The following is a 13,395-nucleotide window of genomic DNA, read 5'->3' as shown; positions in this document are numbered from 1 at the left end:
CTGTTAAAAGGAGACAGTTCAATGTGTACTGCTATAAGACCATCTCCAAAATATGTATGGTACAGAACAGTGTGTGTGTGACGCGTACACTTATATGCTTTTGCACTGAATGTCCCTGGTAATAGTGGCTATCTCTGGGGAGGGGACCTGGGATCCTGGGACCTGTCAGTGGGAGATTTAATTTTCATTAAATAACCTTCTGTATAGTTTGAATTTGTTTACCCCCTGCCTGTATTACCTCCTGTCTCCCTGATAAAATCCCTTCTATTCACACTATCTCATCTGAAACTCGAAACAAGCCCAAGGGGTAGAGGGGATCACAGCCTTCATTTTAATGGTGACAAAACTAAGTCTTGGAGGGAGTAGGGTATTTTCCCAGGGTCTCACAGCTCGAGCAGAGTTAAAACTGGAACCTAGGGCTTCTGGTGCCAAATCCCACGTTCTTCTCACTTGCTTGTCTCAGCAGCCACTAGATGGCCGAGAATGCCAGTGGAAGGGACGTGGTCTCCAGCAAGTCCCAGTCAACACGTACACTACTGAGGAGGGGCAGGATGGATGAGAGTGGTGTTCTCTGCCCTTTTGGTGAGGGTTGGAAAGCAGTTTGGGCTAGAAGGGCCCAGAGACCTTGCTTGAGAGACAGTGCAATCCCAGGCAGGGAAGTGCCCATGGGAGCCAGGGTGGTGGGAAGCAGAATGGGTTCTGGCCCAAGCAGGGAGGCAGTGGGTCTTCCTGAATCCTCTAGCTGTGATCCCTGCAGGGTCAGCTCGAGGGTGAGAATTCTAATTTCTCACTAGAGCAAGTGGCCTGTGGATGTAGGCTGGGCCAAGGTCAGGGAGGGAATAGGGCAGCTGTGCACTTGGTGAAGACCCCTTGGCTCACGGGGAAAGCAGGGTATGAGAAAAATCTAAACACAGGAGAAAAGAACTAGCTCAAGGGTGTTGGGAGAGAATTCTGACCATGAGCCTAGAAATCTGCTGTGGCCCAAAGACTTAGAGAAAAAACATAAACCTGCATCACTCCTTCCCTCAGCCCACAGGCAAACCCATCTCTGCCCCAGAGTCTTACCCTCAGTTCCAAGAACTGCCCACATCAGTGCTGGGAGAGGGGACCAGAAGGGGCAGGGTGGTTGGAGAGAAAATCCTGGGCCAGGACCCAGCCTGCTGCCATGGAAAATTTGATGGGAAATGACAAGTGGGGAAGGACAAGCAGGACCCATCTCAGAAACAAGGCCGCCATCCCCATCCACGGCTCCTCCACCTAATATTCTCTGCCTCTAAGACCCTTCCTCCTTCCTCAGTCTCCATAGCTGTTGTCAGCAGGATTCACGCCAGGAGCTGCCCACACTTCCTAACCCCAAAGTTTCTCACTCTTTCCAGGGAAATTGTGCTCCAGGTATCCAAGAGCTAATACCTCCTTTGACATTGCCTTAATTACGTGTGTTGAATGAATGAATGCGGGTGTGGTGCTGTTGCTAGAGCCAACACAAGTGAAATGGAACCACTTTCATTTAAAATTTCTTCTGCTTTGTTAAAATGTGTTTTAAAAAGCTCTGTCCTTGGAAGAATGTCCAAGACAAATTGGTTAGTGGGGGGAAAGAATTCACAAATCAGTGTTTATGAAGCAATTCTATTTTTGGAAAATAGATAAATGATATGCTAGGATGTGCGTGGAAAAAGTCAAGGGTGGTAAAGCTCACGTCATTCGTGGAGGTTTTCTCTGGGAGTGGGGTTACTGTGGGGCTCTTTTTTGTTGCGTTTTTAAATTTCTTGGTTACAGTGAACATTTATTAGTTTGGAAATATAAAACTTAAAAAAATTTAAATGGAAAAAAGCATGTGCCCTTGTACACTTTGTTTTGTAACTCCTGGCTCTAATATAAAAGCAGCTGTGGCATAGAGGAGAGAACTGATTCCAACATATGTGATTTTTAGCAAGTGACATCACATGTCCAGGCCTCAGGTTTCTCATCTGAAAAATGGGTTTCATAATTCCTGCCTACTTCACAACCCCGACCCTGTTAATGTGTCATAAGCTCTCATTAGATAATGGTAACAGCTATCTGTGCTCAGTCTGTAGGTGACTTTTTTCCCTTTAAGTTAGTATGTTTTATCATTTTAAAATGAATTAAAATAAAACAAAATAGCTACTTATAGAATGAAAAGCAACCTCTAGCTAAAAGGAAGGGACCATTCTCTTTCCAAGCCTGAGCCTCAGCCTGCTGCCCGTACCCGCAAAAGGCCACTTGGACCCAGAGATTCAAGAACAGAGGAGAAATGACAGCTGCTCTGAATTTCCTGAGGGCCAAGGAGCCTCCACCCTGAGCCGTTCAGAGATCCACCCAGGGAAAAGGGACACTAGCCGAGGGTCACATGAGGCTGACAGACACGATGGACCCTAGGAGATGGGTAGGGCAGAGGACTGCAGTAATTAAATCCATTAGTGCCATGGTTTTAAAGTGTGAGTGAATGGTGATAACAAAATGATTTCAAGTGGATCTAGACACAGGTTTTTATTCCAGTGGTTATATATTCATTTTTATGGCTACCTTCTATTTAAGGTCAGTGCTGCTGGTTTTCCATTTTACTGCAGTGAGATACTGTTCCTTTTTAGTATGTGTTAAAGTTACAAAAGAGAGAGCTGATTTGAAGAAATGTATTAAGTAAGTGTTGTATAAATGGTTGAGGGATGGCCAAAAATATGACAGGGGTTTGTGAATGCCTGCGATCTGGGAAACTTTGCTCTCATTGATTACTGGTTCCTGTGGAAGAAAAATTATCCCCTATCATTAGAAATTAGTATAAGTATCAGGGAATTGCCTCAGGGTCTAGTGTTTACCATCAGTTCCCAAAATATGAACATAGACCCTGACAGAGTGTGCTTATTAATTGCACATGTGCACAGCCTACACCAAGGCATATGGTCTCCTTCAAATCACTGGGTTGAGTTTATGAATAGCATATTTCTATGTGAACTCTATCTGGGTATGTGTAAAAATACATACCTTGGGCATAATCAAGTTGCTGTTTTAGATATTTCTTTATTCCCCCCCACACACAATGTGCTGGGACATGTGAGCCTGGCTTATTTATAGATGAGGATCACTTTTCAGAGGACTTGGGGGCAAACACTCCCAGAGGCCAGGAACTGGCAGCTCCAGCCTCCTGGGAGAGGCCTGAACTAGATGTTGGGAGAGGAGGGAACTCCTCTGTTTGCTGAGAAACTTTGGGGAAGTAACTTCTCTGCTCTGAGCACAGCTGGACCACTCCAACTCTAAGCCAGCCTGCAACAGGAGTTTCTTCAGACCCTGTGGCTTCCCCACTCCAACCACCAAATCACCCACCCCAGGGCTCCGCTGTCAGATACTCTCAGCACTAGCTGTGTGACCTGGGGCAAGTGACTTCTGTCTCTGATCCTCAGTTCCCTCATTTAAGAATTCAGATAACAGTATCTGCCACAGCCATACAGATAGACCTGGAAGGGGGTTCCTTATGTGTTAAGTGAAAAAAAAAGAAGTTGCAATATAATCCCATTTTTGTTTTCTAAAAAAAGGTGATTGAACAAAAAACCCAGTATGTACAATATGATCCAAAATTTGAAAGAGAATATTTATAAACATACAGGGGAAAGGTCCAGAGGACAGACATCAAAACTAACAGAGGCTTTCTATGGGTGATAAGAGGATGAGCCATTTTTGTTTCTTCTTTTTTGTTTATATGAATTTGAAAAATGTATCTAATAGGAATATAAACTAAAAGTAAATAGAGGAAAATATGAAAAATAAGGAACACTTACCTTGAAGGATCATGGGAAGGATTAAGTGAGAAAACACAGCTCTAATGAAGTGAAGCCTCTTGTGACTTTTAACGCGGGGAGAGTATTCTGCTCTCTCCCACCCTCTCTGGGGACTGTCCCAGGAGTAGACTCTCAACTGGTTCTCATCCAACAACTGTCTCACAGCGGTGAGAGGCTCCACATTTAAAAGGCATAGAACTTGGGACTTCTCTGGTGGTCCAGTGATTAAGACTCTGTGCTCCCAATGCAGGAGGCACGGGTTCGATCCCTTAGGTCAGGGAACTAAGGTCCCACAAGCCATGCGGCAGGGCCAGAAAAAAAAAAAAAAAAAAGAGGCATAGAACTTAAAATGTCAGCGCTAGGAAGGCTGGGTTAGCATTCCCAAGGTCTCCTCCCTGGAATGCTCATTCCTAGGATGTTAACAGTGTTCCTGCAAGAGGGGCTCTGGGCAAATGAGTCTAGGAAGCATTTGGTTAAACAAGTTAAACAGGTTTCTCAGTACAGGGCTTCTCAGGGCCTTGTCAACTCCAAGAGGGAGATTTATAGGCAGTTTCCTCATCTTATTTGACTGTGGAGTACTTTTTTTTTTTTCAAGAATCATCTTTAGGGACTAACGTTCTAAAAAAGAACACACTTTGGAAACCGTGATCTAATCCAACCCACTGGACCAGTGGGGCTGACTGATCACCAAAGTCAACAGGATCACTTATATCTTGACCTCTTTCACCCTTCTTCCTCACTTACAACTGTTGCAGAGATGTGGCCTGGGGCTTTTCTATCTAGAAGTTTCTCTTACACTCTCACCCCTACCTAGACACGGGCAAAAGTCAGAGGAGATGGGACAACTCAATACACTGAAGACAGGTTAGTTCCAGGGCAGGGAGATCTGGAAACCAGTGTTTCTGAGCCTAAGGAATCCCACCTCTGCTGGGAGAGGAGAGCGTGAGTTGGTAACTACAGCTAGAGAGATGCAGGGAGAGGACAGCAGCGTGGCTGGGAAAGGCCTTTGGAGCCACATTTCCAAAGGTGTAAGACTCCATGTGGTGGCAGCCGAGCCATGAGTCCAGTTCCAAGACCACAGATGCAAATGAGCCTCGTGCTTTCTGGACATGCTGTGTGTACATCTGGGCCTTCCCAGGAGGCCGCAGTAGGGATCAGGCCCTGGGTCTAGCCTCTGCTTCTCTTCTGCCCTAGAAACCCTTCCCTAGGATTGCTCCATTGCCTTTATGGGGAGAGAGGAGGGTGAAACAGGAAGGACCTCCACAACCTGGTTATCAGATGCTGCACCCCACTGAGTGGAACTGAGAGAAGAAGAGAAGTTATGCATCCAAGGTAGAAACTCCAAAGGAACCTGCAAAGGGAAACCCTCTGGGCCCGGAACAAACAACAAACGTTCTGCCAATGGCTCACCGTGTGGCCTTGGTTAAAGCACAGCTCTTCTCTGGCCCTTGGTCTCCTTCTCGATAAGGCAAGTGGTTGGACTACATATGCTCTGAAGGACTCGATAACTGCTCTCTACCCAAGCCCCATAGCTTGGTGGGTGGCTTTCCTCCCAGGGAGCAAAAACTTCTGACACAACTTCTCTTTGGGACCAGAAATGGGCTGAGTGTCAGGTGGTGGTTGGCTCCTAAGTCAGTTTGGACAAACGGAGCCACCCTGACTCTAAGAAGCCCAGTTCCTGAGCACATCCCAGAGCACTCCTTGGCTGCCCCCTGGGACCCACTCTCCTCTTGCCCACAGGACACTCACCGAGGCTCCTCAGGCACTGTCACCTGGTCCTTCTCCCAAGTAATGACAGGTGCTGGCAGCCCTTCGATGTGGCACTGAAACCGAGCGGTCCCATTCTCCTCCACCGTCTGAGACTGCGGGTGCAGGGAGAAACCTGCAAGTGCTGGGGATGAGGACAGTGAGAAAACGCAGGGACGGGAGAGGAACACAAGAAAGGAGGCCACAGCGAGCAGACAGGAAACACACACACACACGGACACAGAGAGACACAGGTGGACAGAAACACATGCAAAAAGAATTCAGACCGACGGAGACACAGTTGGAAAGAGGCAGTCGGAGAATAAGAAGTGGTGATGACTGGTCAGATGCTGCAGGCAGAATGAATTCCAAAGTCCCCCTGCCTTACATCACCATATGGCTGGACTACAGTAAGATGTGCATTTCTTCTGGCCCCAAATTGTTTCATGGTGATCTGTGCCTCCTGAGAACCCCCGAAGAGTGAGTGAGCTGGACAACACAGCTCGGCTCTACACACTCCACCTGCTGTGGGGGTGGGGAGCACCTTTGTGCCCCTGACGTGCTTATAAACCTCTCTGGCAGCCTTCCTGGAGGAGAGCACAAGTCTAGACTCTCAAACTCACAGGGAAGGAAAAGGAGGAGGAACAGAAGAGCAGGGAAGAAGTGAGACTATTGAACAGTGAGGCAGACAATACCAGGAAGGGACCCACTGAGCAGCAAAGGAGGCAGGGAAAGGGGGCGTGGCTCAGAGTCAAACCTTTGTGCAAGTATCTGACTGCAGACCCCACTTCCCACACCCCACGTCTTATAGGCCTCAGCTCGTCCAAGATGTAGCACTTACTGGCAAGCTTGACCACCGCAGCCTGGCTGGCCACCACTCCAACGGGGCTGCGGGCCAGGCAGGAATAGCTGCCCTCAATGACCTCTGAAGCCCCAGGGTCACTGCCGTCGGGAGCTGGCAGCTGGGACAGCCACAGGGAGCCATTGGGTAGCAGGCGAAGGTGGCTGTGCTCGGGCAGGATGCCTCCATCCTTGCTCCATGTGACGCTGAGGGGGTGTCCTGCAGTAGCCGCCCCCAGACCGCAGTCCAGCACCGTGGCTTGCTCCGGGCCCAGGATCACTTGCAGCGGCCCTGCTCCACAGCTCAGCGACACGGTCGTCTTCCGGGGCAACGGCTGCTCCCCTGTGTAGAGGAGGGGTCACCAGGGTCATCAGTGTGTGTCCTCCTACATCCCACAGCCTCCGGAGCCCGAGTCACCCACCCCGGGTCGAGGAGGGCAAAACCTCAGAGAAAGAGGTCTCACGGAGAGACCTGTGTCTGGATCCTGGCTCTGCCTCTGACTAACTGTGATCTTGGGCCAACGGCTGCACTTCGTTCCCAATCCTTAACCCCGCTGCTCAGCTTCCTCATCCACAAAATAACACAGTTCTTAGCAAAAAAGTAGAAGCAACCCAAATGCCCGATCACCTGATGAATAGATAAATATATTACTCAGCCATCCAAAGAAATGAAGTACTGATACTTGCTACAACATGAATAAACCTTGAATACTTTCCTCAAAGTGAAAGAAGTCAGTTACGAAAGGCCACATATTGTATGATCTCATTTCTGTGAAATGTCCAGAGTAGGCAAATCCATAGAGACAGAACGTAGATTAATGGTTGCCAGGGGCTGGGGAGAGGGAAGAGTGAGGAGAGATGGCGAAGGGATTGAAGGTTTCTTTTTTAGGTGATGAAAACGTTCTAGAATTAGATAGTGGTGATGGTTGCACAACCTTGTGAATATACTTAAAACCACTGATTTGTACACTTTAAACGGTGAATTTTGTGGTATGTGAATTGCGTCTCAATTTAAAAAGACATAGTCATTCCTTCCTCAGAGGGCTGTTGTGAGTGCTCAGTGAGATGCTGTGTGGTAAAGGAGTACAGCACAGTGGCTGGCCTGGCACAGGACTGGGGCTCAGTAATGTCATTCCCTCTCCTGGAATCCCACAGATCGTCCTGACCACTATCACCCAAACCACTTCTGCCGCAGTGACTGGGAGGGGTAAGCTCTCCTTCCTGCAGCTGATTCCCCCAAAGCCACGCAGCAAGCCAGTGCAGAACCCAGTCCCTGACCTTCTCCAGATGCCCCAGAAGAGCCTGCAGCTCCAACACTGCCCTGGCCGCAAAGGGAAGAGCAGGAGAACAATGGAGGAAGGGAATGCCATCCCAGGGTCAAGGCAAAAACACACAAATGACAAGTTTATCATTTTAACCAACATCTCAGCAAGGCCCAGTAACCGTTATTCATAGAGAAATAGTTGGTTCTCTTCCAGTTTTATCTTCCAGACGGTTGACCTGCTGCCTTCCTGTCCCATAAAAGCTTAATGGCCCGAGGTGCCCTCTTATCCTCTGGCCTGACACCTTGCTTAAAGGCACAGTGGTGTGTCTGAGAGTGAGCTAGGGACAGAGGTGAAGACACTCATTACAAGGCAGGCCAGGGCTGACAGAGCCCTGTCCGGGGCATGCAGAAAGCACAACGGCTAAGGACTCCGGCGACCCTCAGTTCTAGCCCCGGCTCTGTCACAGTCTAGCTGTGTGGCCTTGGGCCAGTCACTTCCACCTCTGGGCTCTAGTTTACTCCAATGTAGTGGGTGATGTCGAAGATTCTATGATGGTAGGATTATTCAGTGAGCTGGACTCACCTACTCCTGAACAGATACAGAACATCATCTAGACACACACACAAAACTGTAGACACGACCTGCCATACCTAAACACGTGCTCCCCCCGTCTCTGCCACACTCATCAACACCTGGACACACATATATGCCAACACTTAAACCCCTGAAGAGGATCAAGACTGAGGGGAGAAGAGAGGTCCTAACTGGCTGAGATAAGGAGGCCAGGGCAGAAGCCAGGCCTCTGACACCACAGTGGGAAGGACAGACAGACAGGGTCTGAACAGGCCTCTGCCTTTCTTAAAGGCTCCACTGGCACCTCCAGCTACACAGCTGGGCTCAGCATTACTAGTGGGTGCAGCGAGGAGAAGGCAGCCCTTGCCCTCACTCAGTTTCCAGTCTAACTGGGGAAACCAAACTGGCATTCGCATCACTGAGGGCCATGTGCTGGGGTGGAAAGAGCATCTGACCTTGGGGCAGAAGGTCAAGGTTCCAGTCTTGCTGCTCCACCTACCATCCACTTTACCTCTCTGGGGCCCAGTTTCCACATCTGTAAAAATGAAGGCGATACTATGGAGCCTGTGAGGATTAAACTAGATGATGTGGGTCAGGTCTCCAGCCCAGAGCCTAACGGGCATCAGTCAAAGAATGGGAGCTCATTCTTTAAAGGCATTTCGTAAACTGGAAAGGGATGTACAAATGCAAATCGCTATTCTTAACATCCAGTCCCTTCTCTATCTGAGGCCCTAGATTCTGATGCAAACACGGTGGGGGGAAGGCCAGCCCGGGCTCTCAGCCCAGTGGCTTCCAATTGCCCCATTCCAGCCGCTGAGCAGTCGGTTTGAGTTTCAGGGGAGAAAAACCCCACATGACACGAATCCCTGAGCCCTCCGGCAGCCTCCCTACCCCCCAAAGCACGTCCGGGGCTTGGAAAATCCCCCGCTGCGCTGAACAAACAATGTGAACAGTTGGGGCCCGAGCAGCTGCTGGGTCTGTCAGCAGCCTGGGCTCCTGCGGGCAGGACGGCGGCCAGAGGGGCCGGGGCTTGCTGGGGAGCCCAGAGGAGGCTCCGATTCCCTTCCTGAATATTCATGGATCAGCAGATGTCTGGCTGCCCCACCTCGGAGGAGCCCAGCACCCAACGAGGCAATGGGGAATGGGAAACCAACAGGGATGTAGATGTGGGGAGAACCCGGGATCCCTGGGGGGGTACAGGGCTGTGCCAGGAGCCCAAGCCGGCCCACGTTGATGGAAACGTATGCAGAGCCTGAGATTGCTCATTTTATAGATGGGGAAACCGAGGCCCCAAAGGGGAGGTTCTCACCCCTCTGGGAGACAGTCTGGGGACATCCTGGGCGTGAACCCAGCATTGAGGAGACAGTTGCTCCCAAATAAGAGGGTTCTCTCTGCCCCAGCACCCAACCCAACTTCTGTGCCCAGGACGTGCATCCTTAGGGGCTCACCTCAGGTGCCACATCCCTCCGTGAAGCTGCCCCTGCCTTCCCCAGAGAAGGGTTTTCCTGGGTCTCACATCATGTAGCCACTTGGAGGTCCCTTAGCCATTCTTCCTCTTGCCTTCTTGCCTAAGGCGGACCATGGGATGTGGCGGGACAAGCCTTGGCCTGGGGTCAGAGTTCTGGGTCCATCATGGGTTGTATGACATTGGGTCCGCTTTCCTCCTTTCAGCCTCGGTTTCTCCAGTCTTAAAATGAAGAGTTGCCACATGTCTCATTTTCACCAAAATTCTCCCAGCGGCAGAGGAGAACGTACTCAGGAGGCTTGCTGACTACCTGAAATGTTTTTATTTTGAAACCTCTGGCACATTTTGCATCCTATTCCATTACACAGCAGTGTTTGTTTTAATGTAAATGTGGTTCCTACACCACCAAATCTTTTTGGAAAAGTGATGCTCTGGGGAGTGGCCCTTGTTTGTCCAGTGGTTTCGTGGCTGTCCCTTTCCTGCCACCACCACCCCCATCCCCTGTCATGGCGGACCACCAAGGCCCTCCCAGGAGCACTTCTCAGTGCTCCCCCTAAGGACTGGGTGGACATAGCGGACACTTGCTGTTGGCCAGCGTTCTGCCTCGAGGGGAACTCCCTCTCCCACAATCCTTTCTCCTCAGTCTCCTTGGTGGGACCCTGCCAGAGACGTGGAGTTTCTATGCTTAGGAGCCCCAGGGCCATCTCTCAGTCTCCTCCTTCTGACATTATTTTACCCATTTACAGGATAAATTAGATTTTATGAGGCCAATTAGAACCCAGACAGAAAGGAGGTTCGCTGCTGAGCCCCAGGGCCAGCTCAGTGCTCTTTCGTGGGACTAGTGCGGGCCTGGCATAAGCCAGGGCTCCATTCTTCAGTGAACTCTCAGGAACTGAGAGTTCCTGGGACTGGGGGATGGGGTGGGGAACAAAGCCGAGATGCCTCCTTCATTAAGCCAACAACTTGCCACAAACATCAATGCCTCGTCATTTTTTAATCTCAGGGCCCACCAGATTTACAACTTGTTTTCGGTCCACACGGGCAATTCTCCACGACGCCATCACCACTCTCCTCTCCTAGGAGACACAAGTCAGTTTCTTCCAGAAACCTCCTTCCCCGCCCCCCACCTTGGCCACCTCCCATACCACACACTAAGCCCCTCCCACAACAGCTGGAAGGAGAACTTGGGACGGTTGCCTGGGACACAGGGAAGGCAGCATTCCCTTCGTCTGTGATCCTCAGGAGACAGGTTCAGCCTCAGCAGACTTGAGAGCAAAGCCACTCAGCTTGACCTGCCTACCTCCTGTTCCTTGTCACCCTGGGTCCCCACCAGACTAAACCACTTCCCGTTCTCTGAAAGCACACTGCTGTTCCATGCGTTGCCTATGCTGCTCCCTCTTCCTTCAGTAGCTGTGCCATCCTGGGGTCTGATTTAGACGCCTCTCCTTTTTTCTGCCCCATAGGACCCTGGGCACCTGGGTCATTGCAATTAGCACTCTAGATTTTTGACTTGCCTTTCTGCCAGCGAGGCAACAAGCCCAAGATTATTGTCCTAGTCAGCACTCTAATTCCCTAGGACCTAAAACACTGTCTGGCACATAGTAGGTGCTCAATAAACAGTTCTTGAAAAGATGAGTGGACATGCGGAGACACACTCAAAAAGATAAGACACAGAGCCCCTCATGCTTTGCCAAGCCTCAGTTTCCTTATCTGGAAAAATTATAGGAACTCCCTTCAGGGCTGGGGATGATGTGGATAGTATACGTGGAAACTGCCTAGCACACTATGTGGCACCTATGAGACACGTAACAAAATGCTTAAAAAGCACCAAGACGGGGAATTCCCTGGTGGTCTGGTGGTTAGGACTCCGCGTTTTCACTGCCTTGGGCCCAAGTTCCATCCCTGGTCAGGGAACTAAGGACTAAGATCCCGCAAGCCGCCTGGCGTGGCCAAAAAATAAATTAAAAAAAAAAAAAGTAGCACCGAGACAGAACAGCAAACTCACATTGAAAGAAACTCTTCTACTTAAACATTACCAGGACTGGGGAGCTCACGACCTCACCTCTTCTGCTATACGGATGGTCTGATTAAAAGTACCTTCCTTAAACGCAAGAGGGAGGAGATATGGGGATATATGTATATGTATAGCTGATTCACTTTGTTATAAAGCAGAAACTAACACACCATTGTAAAGCAATTATACTCCAATAAAGATGTATAAAAAAAAAATACCTTCCTTGTGTGCCCAACCTTGTCTCTCTATGCTCCATTCATTTGCTAGAGCTCCAAACTAAGTGACAAGGTAATGAGCCCCTATGGAACCATCTGGAAGTCTTGGCTCTGCATCAGCTTCCATGCTCAGGTCTGCACCTGAGAGAGAATTTACTGAGCCTCGGCTTCCCGGACCACAGTGACCCCACAGCCCCTCAATTCCAGAGGAATGCCTCAGTCTCAGCAGTGAGGCACTTTTAGCTGGCAGCACAGCCAGCCCCGAGGACAAGGACGTCAGGCCTAGGTCATCCTCTCTCTGGTTTTCTTCTCTCCCCTCAGGTGCCGTCACCCACCTCTGACCAGGCTGGGGCTGGGGTCCTCCCCCATCAGAACCACTCTTTCTCTTCCCTCCCCCCAACCCGGGGAGCTGGGAGCCCCCAGGCCTGCTTGGCAATGACATCTGTTCTGCATCTGGAATTCTGTGTCAAGTCTGGTTTCTGTACCTCAGAAACAGCGGAGGCAGAACAGGATGCGGTGGGTGGGGATGGGTGGAGCAGAGTGGATTCCAGAGCCCAGACCCAAACACACCACCTGAGGGGGGCCAAGCCCAAAGTTGTTGATAACTTCTCAGGTGAGGGGGAGGGGGTGAAGAGAGACTGAACTTGCGTTCATGTGTACCAAATCCCGGGAAAGTACGGCTGCTCCAAGAGCCAGGAGACTGGTTCCAGTCCCAGTTCAGTCCCCATCCATGTAACTCTGGGAAGTCACTCAGTTTTCTCATCTGTAAAATGGGTTCATGCTAAAATTATTTCTAAGTTCCCCTCAGTGCTGACATTCAATGACGCTAATTGTGGGATTACTCAACTTGAAACAATGTACCTTTAGGAGAAAAGAAAGGAAATGCTGATTTACACATAATGTATGATTACTTGGGCCATGAAAATACATACAGGATCAATGAAGGTTTAGATAACTTCTGGATAATTTAGATTCACTATTAAGAGAAACTATTGGGTTGGCCAAAAAATTTGTTCAGGTTTTCCGTAACATTTTTCTTATGGAAAAACCCGTACGAACTTTTTGGCCAAGACAATATATTTGACCTGGTTCCTAACCTCCAAGATGAGGTCAGAGAGGGCCCCAACACCCCAACTAACTGAAGTTGGTCTCTGAGCTTCTGGGCTGAGAAAGGGATGGAGGGGGGAGTTTCCCCGGTGAGGAGAAAGCAGCTCTCTTGTTCTTAGAGCCCTCCTGCTACTGACCTCTGGCATCACCACCCCCCAAATTCTGACTGGGTGGAAGGGAGAACCCCACTTCTTGCATGTGGTGAAAACAGAGCATTTGGCATCCCACCACCACCCCCAGACAGGAGTCCCATTCGCATACATCTCCCCAGTTCCCAAGCCCTGGCCCAAGAGCAGTGTTCGGGGGAGACGGGCAGTCACTATCTTAAATCCAACACCAGCCCTTCATTTTGCCATGTCGAGGCTGCTGAAGTGTCTAT

General features: G+C 49.8%; 1 protein-coding gene across 1 annotated transcript in view; it reads right to left on the bottom strand.

The window, feature by feature from the left end:
- IGDCC4 (immunoglobulin superfamily DCC subclass member 4) overlaps positions 1–13,395 on the bottom strand; it is a 35,303-nt gene that overhangs the window by 19,221 nt on the left and 2,687 nt on the right. The window contains exons 2-3 of the mRNA XM_060003724.1: positions 6,379–6,720; positions 5,541–5,682 (exon numbers count right to left, since the gene is read on the bottom strand). Coding sequence (XP_059859707.1) covers positions 5,541–5,682; positions 6,379–6,720 — 484 coding nt within the window. The remainder of the gene's footprint in view (positions 1–5,540; positions 5,683–6,378; positions 6,721–13,395) is intronic.

This window comes from Delphinus delphis, chromosome 2, assembly GCF_949987515.2.
Source record: "Delphinus delphis chromosome 2, mDelDel1.2, whole genome shotgun sequence".
Taxonomy (NCBI): domain Eukaryota; kingdom Metazoa; phylum Chordata; class Mammalia; order Artiodactyla; family Delphinidae; genus Delphinus; species Delphinus delphis.
Note: the sequence above shows the minus strand (reverse complement) of the source record. Positions and strands in the feature narration are given on the sequence as shown.